General features: G+C 39.6%; 1 protein-coding gene across 1 annotated transcript in view; it reads right to left on the bottom strand.

Moving 5' to 3' along the window:
* LOC102378565 (ankyrin-2-like) overlaps window positions 1–9,880 on the bottom strand; it is a gene marked incomplete at its 3' end in the record, with an annotated part of 143,923 nt that overhangs the window by 82,210 nt on the left and 51,833 nt on the right. The window contains exon 4 of the mRNA XM_025192212.1: window positions 6,949–7,047. Within this exon, the coding sequence (XP_025047997.1) occupies window positions 6,949–7,047 (99 nt within the window). The remainder of the gene's footprint in view (window positions 1–6,948; window positions 7,048–9,880) is intronic.

Here is a 9,880-nt window from a genome sequence, read left to right on the forward strand (position 1 = left end):
GCTCTTCCGGGTGGAATAGAAGCTTAAGCAATATGCAGAATTCAGGTCTGTGAAAATGCAAATGCAAGGCAGGGAAGATCAGAGGGGATGGACATTCTGGGGGTGATTTTTTTTCTAGTGCGTCATGAATGGAATTACATAGTTTACTAAACTTTGGTTGTTTTTTTATCAAAACCATGATAAGGCTATATTACTCTAGCTTAAACTACAGAAACATAACTAAGACCAGCTATGATATAAAATTCAGTAGTTGCCCTTAAGAGGTATGTGGGTAAGAGGGGCTGGGAGGGGTGGGGGCCCATCTTCAAAACTTGTCCCCAACCCAAAAAATGTGTGTGGGTAGAACTGTCCTTAAGTCAAGTAACATGACCCATGAGACAAAGTAGTGGGGGGAGGCCAACAGAAATTTATCAACAAGAAGGATCAGACTTCATCACAAATATTCTTGTATACAACTGCATGCACCATTTCAGAAAAGACCAGTAAGTGGCCCAGGCAGTTTTTATATATCTGAAATTCAGACAAAAAGTAGGAATCAGGGTAAGGAAATTCTTCAGTAATGGAAGAAGCAGACTGGTGAGGTGAGTGGAAGATTCAGTGAAATGTGACTCATAATATTGATGTGATGCTGTGGATCACTTTAATTCCTAAATAACCCAAGGCACATTTTTTTTCTGAATTCCTGTCTTAAACTCAGAAGAATTTTTGAGCATAGGTGGCCATGCTAAAAGAAACACAAAATACCATCCCATCGAATAACAAGCAAGACTATTCTCTATGACCACTGGGAACAGGACAAGGAACAATGAACTTGAGGTACAGCGGAAGAATTTAGTTTGGAGATTAGGAAGAATGTTCTCACTATGAGAATAGTGGAACATGGTACATAGACAAGCTATGGATTGTCCAGCCATGGAAATTTTCAAGAGCAGGTTAGACAGACATTGGCCGGAAAGACATCCCTAAGCCGGTTTAGTTGGGAATGTTCCTTCGCTGGAAAGGGTGCTAGACTAGATGACCTCACAAATCCCTTCCAGCACTATTTTCCTAAGGTGAAAGTGCATCTAACAAGTATGACCATCGGGTTGATGACTTCGTCCGGCTAGCCAGGAATAAAATATATTTGCAAGTGCAACCATATTTGCATTGCCCGTTGTATGTTATACTGACTGGATGACACAAATTGGACATAGCAGGTTCTTACATCCTAAATGACACTAGTTTTGATCAGTTTATTTTAATGTACATAAGGGAGTTGACAAATCTCAAGTAATGAGCATGTAGGTAAAAGTGTAGGTGTAACCACTACATCAGCATGCTTTATATACAAATAGATAATTACTTCTCCAATATTAACAGTGATAATTATTAACTTGAAAGGAGCAGATTTTAAAAATTGGAAGTTTTACTTCAAAAACGAAAGACAAAAAACATGGCCCTGTTAATAACAACAGAAATCTGAAGGGCAAAATAAGACAGAAATATTAAAACCCTAGAAGTCAACTCCATGGTTATGTAATATCCCACACAGGGAGAAAAAGGTAGTTTATGTTGCTTTCAGTCGTTGCCAATAAAATTGCCATTTTCTTGAGTACTGTTATTTCCCTTATTCTAGGTACAGGAACATAACAGTGGTGTTACAGGTATTACTTGTGGTAAAATTCTGATGCAGGTCAATATTTTTTAATGATATTCACTGTATAAACCACAATTTACAATATAAATCATAGTAAACAGTTCTAAACAGATTCGGTAAGTTCCTCTTTATCTCACTGAGTCTTTATAGAAGTCAGCGGAAAGATTTCTATCACAGGGAATTTCTACTGGAAATGAGAATGCCCTTGACAGATACTGACTTATGTAAAGAGGAAGCTATGGAGCAACTTGAGAAACTTCAGTGGTATTAAGTCACCATGACCGGATGACATTCTTTGGGGGTGTGGAAGAAATAAAGTGTGAAATAGCAGAGATACTGAGGAGGGGATGTAATATACTCTTAATAGCAGTAACTGTTCCCAAAGGTGGAAAAGTGACCAATGCGGTATCTATTTTTAAGAAAGATTAAAGGGAAAGTTACAGTGATAGACGAAAAAAATTGAACCACTGTGGAGCCCTCATAACTTGGCTCACTCTTATCACTATACTTCAACACATTAATAACTAATTTTTGTTCATTTCTGAGTGTGGCCACTAAGCCAATTCCTGCTCTGAATTGTTTCTTTTCATTTATAGTCTCATTTTTCTATCTGTATTTCTTGATGGGAACTTTGGATTTAAAGCACTGAGCAAACTCTTCATACTATTCTCTTCAATCTTCCTCCTTTATATTTGCTAGTGTTTTCCCTACCAGTTCAACAGTTTCAGTCACAAATTAATTTGCTGGTTTTTTTAAATTTTTATGAGCTTTTTTAGAATTTACTTTGACTAAATTTTAAGCTTCTTCTATTTTATTTATTTCTTCTATTCCATTTTATTTGTTATATATTTGTAGGAGTATTCATCTGTTGCAAATATAGTTGCTGAGCACATCACAGAAATCTTGAGAAAAAGGCAGCGTTGGGCAGTAATTTACTGAGGAGAAGCAGAAGCATATAAAAACTGAATAACTTGTCTACAGTCTTCCAGAAAATCTCTAGCAAAACCAAAACTAGAAAATCAATTCTCCTGAGTCCCTTTTCAGTACATTAACTAAAAGAGTATGCACTTGTTCTACCTACTTTCCTGTTGATAGTTGTATATATACACACACCTGGTTTATGTTGTGGGACTATATATGTGTAAAACAGTTTGCTAGCTATAGAAAAAATAAATGATAGCATCTGCCTTTTCTCTGTGTCATAGCACAATTGCTTCCTGTGGCATAATACCCAGTTATTGTCCAGTCTATTAACTGGCAATTAAGGAAACAATGTGCATCCCTTAGCCAATCGCCAATTCAAATCTGGAGCATCTACTGGATTGAGCAGAAATTACAGGGATCCAGGGCAATGCACCAAAATGTTTTGATTTCTTCTTCAAGGAATGTAACCAACTGACTGATGAGAGGCAAACCACGGCTACATCCTGCAACCCCTCACTTGTTATTCTCTCCCTGATCCTTTTCACCAGTCAACTCTGGCCACTTGGCAAACATTACTTAACATATACTCAATATGGGACATCGTGTACTCAAGTGTCAGCAATATGTAAATAACTTCACTACTAATGACATTACTATCAATCACCCCAGTGCTCCAATGGTATCTGCCCTGAATAAAGAACAACCGACTGATGCTCAATCTGATACAGACAGAGGTGAAATTGGTAAGCAAAAATAAGCATTCTGAAGAGTTCAAAATGACAGTGTAATCTCCTTTGGTTAAAGGATCACATCTAAAATTGGCTGATGTAGTCCATAGTTTAGTGGTCTTCTTGGTTTCTTTAGTTTCATACCAAACTATCATAGATTCAAGCAAAGAACATTTTCAGTCCCCTTTAACAGCCTTAGAGACTCCACCCTATCTTAAGAGATAATGACCTCCAATTTAGCACCTATTGGCTTGACTTCAGCAATGTGCTATACCTGGGTATGAGGCTTTCAGCAGCACTGAAACCTCAGTGTGGAACACCGCAGCATAAGTTCTCAGCACCAGAAGCTATCATAAACACATGAAACCTGCTCTCTGCATTGGCTAAAAAAATAATCTAAACTTCTGAGATGAAGCCAGTGACCAAAAACTTATCATTACTCCAGAAAAAGAAGGAACAAATTAATCTGTGTAAAAGACAGAACTTAATAGTGAGAATTTCCAAAACTGTAGAATGAAAGACCATCAAAAACCTCATCATCATATGGTCTTAAGTGCCAGGCACATTTCTCTGATTTTGCCTTTTCTAAAGTAAGCACATAGCATTGTATTTATTTTTTAACAAAATAGAAAGCATCCTCTCTAGGGAGAGGATGAGAGAATAAACAATACATGAGAGATGCTAGCACACTATTAGAAGGCTTTCCAATGATACAGTAAGGAGTGAAATACAAGAAGAAGGTTAGGCAAAACTAAGCTAGAATAAAAGTGTGGTTTTTAAAATGTAGTCTCTTAGAGTATGTATAAACTGCATCCCTGCTGAGCGCTGGACAGACTTTGAAAAACCAAGTCACACCCACCTGCCCCAACTCATTGTGCAACAAACCTTGGAAAAGTATGCCAGATTCATAAATGTTTTTCTTCAAAAACCAGCACTACCACTGAGGAAATAAGCCTCATCCACTTGCACTCCTCAGTCCATGACCAAACTGACAAGCTAGGTTTGTACACGATTTAGACTGAACAAGAATACATGCCCCACTTAAGGTCTTAAAGACAAGCACTTGTAGTCATGGCTTAATTGTCCCAGACTGGTCTCACACTAAGCAAGAATAAGCAAGTGGACCTGTTTCTGTAGCAGACCCCCCTGTGCTCAACAGGGAGGCAGTTCAGACCTGCCCTTGACAACTTCACCCATGCTTATGTAAAAATGTAATAATTCCCCTCAAATTTCTCCCTGACTTCTTTTAACCTCTGCTTTCTTGGTTAATAACAGGTTTTAGGCCACTTCCCTGAAAAGCAAGAGAAATAGAAAAGGGGATATAAAGCTATCCTCCGCTGAGCCTAAGAATGTTTGTAACACAACATGATTTGGCTGGACAAATTTTTCAGCAGATATCTTGATAACATAACCTCTTCTCCCCATTATTCTGACTGTCTGAACTCCTGTCAGATGGATTTCAGCGGGTAGGAAATAAGCAAGTATGCCAGATTGTCCATCATTACCTTCTGAATCTGCCTGTCATTATCCTATGAGTCAATTCCTTTTGGATCAAAACTCAAGGAGCAAATGCCTGCCTAGAGTACATGGAACACTTAGTGCTTATAATAAATGTGCTTAAAACTGGAGTGGCAGTCATAAGCTTATTGTGAAAATGTTTTCTGCTTTTGGCAGAATACACTACATTTTTTCTTATTACAAAGCATTCCTGATTTAACATATGGAAGATACAAGTAAATATATTTTCATGTTGATTTCTTAACATTAAAGCCAACTTCATATTAAAGTTGAAATCTTAATAGTAAAGCTGTCTGTTTACCTACTTATAAATGTAAAGAGATAATGAAAGTGCATGGGAATGATACAATTAAGAGATTATGAAGGCAATAATTAATTTCTTGATTAAAGGAAAAGAATCACAGCATTCCTCAGCATTCAATTAAATGGAGGTGGAGCATGGGAAGTAACTCATTTTTCCTGAGATAACTTAGCACAGAAGCTTACTAAATGGAGATAAATACCTGAAATTAAGCTAGCTTTGTTTGCAGAATTTTACAAATTACCCCACATACCACATAATGTTGTGAAAGTATCAACAGAAACATGTTGTAAACATATCCGTTAGCAGTTTGTTTGTCCCCGCATTGATTATAAGGTTGTAATTCCTCACTGTATACAAGGTATTGCACACAGTAAGAGGTCAGATCTCCAGATCTGAGAACAGGACCTGAGTGGTCAGGGGAAAATTCAAGCGTTGACTGCATATGTTGGACCATGGCATACACACAGAGCTACTCTGATTAACCCTAATTCCACCTAGCCACGGCCATTCAAACACCTGATCATCTTTTTGGCCACTCCGGAAGACTCTGAGAGGGAAGTATATGGCATAGGGCTAATTATGCCATCTTTATGCTTTCTGTGATTTTTCAATGTCAGTATCAACCTGCTTGCTTTGTTAAAGCAGACCTCTCTCTTCTTTGTCTCACCCCATACATCACAAAGGGGATGGAACTGGTGGCCATCATTAAACTGCTAAAGGGCTCTGGAGAATTTAACATGACATAAATGTAAACTGTGAATCAAAGCTAACTTTTTTATTGTCTTAGCTGGCCAGCAGACATTATTAATGGGCATGTCTATACAGACATTATTAATGGTCATCATATGATGCAGCCATATTTAGTGTCCAGCTGCAGTATTTACATTGCTGACCTATTTCAAAATATTTCACAGGATAACTATACCCTTCATAATGATGTCTTTTGCATAAAGATGCTAGTATGTTTAATATATAGATCCTTTTCCATGTGCCAGCTGGTACTAAATAATGTTGCCTGAGATGCTCAGATTCCCTCAGAAAACAAACCAATGTCTAAATAGTTCGCAGTTTATTCCTCTCTACTGAAAAACTAGCACATGTTGTTTATAACTCTGAAATAGCAGCAGCAAGGCAGCTGTTACTACAGCTTTGTACAAGCATGGGAAGACGATTATTTTCCAGTGTGTTGCCATTGGTTAGTCTCTATAATGACATCATTATGCTCTGCAATATATTTTGGAAGACTGGCCAAGCCTCATGTCACTGAAATGAACAGAACTCTTTTTACAGTTGGATTCCCTGCCAAGACGAGGTGAATTTCCCCCAATCAAATGTACATTTCCAAATCTCTGATTTAGATTCTTTCCAAGTATGTGAAGAAAGAGTGCAAAAATCTAACATAATGTAAACTATCCCATCTACAGTCTTGTTAACCAATAAGTAAGCCTTTGCTTTTGAGAAATGCCAGTGTAAGAAATTATTTTCTGCACTTCCACTCATCAAATTCAAGCCAAAAATATTATTTTAACATTTCTAAGCATAGTGGGGTTTTTAAGACTGATGGTTTGCATGGGGCAAAGTCTATTGGGAGATCTCAGTCAAAAACTCAGTCTGTGTATGTATTACAATGCTACCACATAATGGCTTCATTGTACAGTTGGCTACTTATACACACCATCAGATGTTTCAATGAATACCCTCTGGGCCGCAGGTCATGCTAGGGTTGATATGTCAGGACTGGTGGTAGTGGAAGGGTACATTACTACTTACTGTTTATAAATCTGTTTTATGAAACTTCACCACATCATATTTAGAAAGGAGTTAAAATATCGCCATACCTGAGACTGTGCATTGATAGTGGCCCCTTCTTTAAGCAGGACTTTGACAACTTCAGCCTGTCCAGCCAAGGATGCAATGTGCAGGGCTGTATTCCCTTTCTGTTATGAAAAAAGATATCAAACCTCATTAAAAAACAGTTCAGACAGCAGCTGATTATAACATTCAGAGTACAAGTCTATGCTAAGGCATGCCTTCATAGAATCCTGATTTACTCTGCAGTCCATAATGCTGTGCATATGTTACGTAGGAGAGAGCTGAATCTACAGCCCTATGGCATTCCAGAGGGATGGTATAACAGCAACTCTCATGGATGTAGGCCTATAACCTTTTGGGGTATTGCCTAAAGAGTTTTTAAGAGAAAACAAATCCGTCACTTACAGAACATAAATTTCAGTGGAATTAATTAAGGTTTTAGGTTCAATAAGAGGTAGTCTACATCTCAAAATGAAAATAGAGGGCAAAGGAAAGAATGACATTACTTAGGTGGTACTATTTGAGGCAAAAAAAAACCCAAATATGTTCCAATGTCGCTGTTGGGAGTCCTTGAGATAAAACTCCAAAGGACTTAAGAACACAGAACTAACATGGAAATAATATGTTCTGGTTTAAGAGGTAATGGTAAGAGGTGCTAATCTCAGAGCTGTTGCTGCTGTTGGTGAAATTAATGTAAGGTGTTGGTAAGGTGATGAAGTACATTAACAGTTTTAATATCATACACCAAGTAGCTAAAGTTATGAGAATAAAACAGCATAATAAGTGGTTTTATTTTTAGATTAGGTCTTCAGTCTGAAGTGTATCCTGATAGCCTCTTGGAATCCACTCTTATCACTGCCTGGTTTTCCCAATTAACTGTTCTTTCCTACAGTAACTAATTGCTTGTATATCTTTTTGATTTCCTAACTTAACCAAAACCATTCTTTTACAGACATTTTAAATTTAGCAGTAAATGTTTTAGAGTAAAGATTTTCAGAGTTCTTTAAACATCATCATTGCTTCCAAGTCTTTTAGGTCACTCGCATTAAAAGTGAGAAGACCACTTATGAGTTCAAGTCAACCTTAAAATGTAGGTTATTTTTTAAGTTATAATTTTAGTTATATTGATATGGTTGTAACCTGTGAGGCTAGATTAAAAGAATAAAATGAAGTAGGTACAATTTTATAAATCAGTCAGTCTGTCTGTCTCTTATTTTTCCAAAGGAATCACTTAATGCAGTCAATAGTATTATTGAGTTTTCAACAGAATTACACAGTCCAAGGATTCCAAACCAGAGTATAAACTAAATAGAAAAATGTGACATTATTGCTTTCTCTCACTCTTTCAAGTTGGGGAGAGGGGAAATTTCTTGCTCCATGGGATTCTAAGAGATTAATTAGTAGATTATAGAATCTAAATTTTAGAGAAGCTCAGGTGAGGACCAAACCTTAAAATGCAAATAGGGACTCTCAATATAAAAGTGTGTTTTTTTTTTTAATCTGAGGCTAGTTTGGAGGCTGAATGCAGTAAATCAAGACCCTCTAAATTAAAAAAAAAGAGAGTAGTCTAGTCTGAAGGACAGGAGTGGAATTCTGGAATTCTTCCACGCTGACTCATGAAGAAAAACGATATTTAGTTAGAAACGTAATGAGAATTAGACAAGACAAGTTATTCCTTCAACTCACAGAATGTGACCTCTAGGGCCATGTCCCCATGACCAAGGGCATGAGGTTGCCAAGGGGAAAAAAAGCAATGGCACAAATTCGTACCACTGCTTTTTCCCTAAGCATGCGCCCCTGCACATGGGGTTAACATGGGGGAAAATGCCCTGGGTGAGGCAGAGGAGGCTGGGGCCAACACCTGGGCTGGCCCCAGCAGCCTCATGTAGTGGCCCCAATCTTGGCACGTAGAGCCTGGCCAGCAGTCAAAGCATGGCTCTGGCCAGCCAGGCACCGGTTTCAGGTGTCACATGCTGCTGCCATGTGCACTGCCCAGTTTTTCCTTGTGCTTTTTTTTATATCAGAATTTCCCAGTATCCAAATTTGGCTCTGCTGCAAATATACAGCACAGAAAACCAAATCACTTGCGTGAGGTGCATTTTGCAACACCTCAGAACTCATGTGCATGCTTGAATGGACACGGCCTAAGGCCATGTCCAGACATGCATCAGCATTTGGTCCCCTGAGGACAACTAGTGGCAACGCACCTTGTGCCTCCGGTAGTTGGCCCCAGGGAACGCCTGTGCCATGCGTAGTCTGACATGCGGCAAATTAACCCAGAGGTGGTAGGGGAGGCTGAGGACAACACTATGCTGGCCCCAACAGCCTTACCTGGGGTCCTGGGGGCCTCCCGGGGCTGCAGCTGTGTTGCTTCTGCCACAGCGGAGTGTGGCTCTGGCCAGCCAGCTTCCAGCTTTGGGCAGCACACTTTGCCACTGCGTGTGCTGCTCCACTTTTTTTTCCCCACAGGTTTTTTTGACCCCTGGAATATCACCAGCCTGGCTGGGTTCAGATAACTCACAGCTCCCAGCCCCCTTCTCCCTGCATCCTTTCCCCCGCCCCAAGTCCCTGGCACATAGCCAGGCTGGTGCCTCACGGTATTCCCACGCACCACCTCAGGCCACAAGAGTACAGCTGGCACAGCTCCTGCTGGACCCGGCCATATGCCAGGGACTTGGGATGGAGGACAGGGTGCAGGGAGCTGCAGGTGATCTTGGCCCATCCTGAGTCTGGGTCAGAAAGAAGCTGCACCAGCTGCACCCATGTGCATGTGAACATAGTATGGCATCGGCTTAGCCATGTGCTAAGGACTCGGGACAGGGGAGGGGTGCAGGGAGAAGGGTTAGGTTTCTCTAACCTTAGTTCTTTCTGCTCAAGGTGGGCATTTATTTTGGTCAGAGGGCCACTTGGGGAGTTTGGGTAAGCTGCTGCAGTGACTTGGTGGTGGTGGTGTGGGGG

The sequence above is a fragment of the Alligator sinensis genome, unplaced genomic scaffold (genome assembly GCF_000455745.1).
Source record: "Alligator sinensis unplaced genomic scaffold, ASM45574v1 scaffold1099_1, whole genome shotgun sequence".
NCBI lineage: Eukaryota > Metazoa > Chordata > Crocodylia > Alligatoridae > Alligator > Alligator sinensis.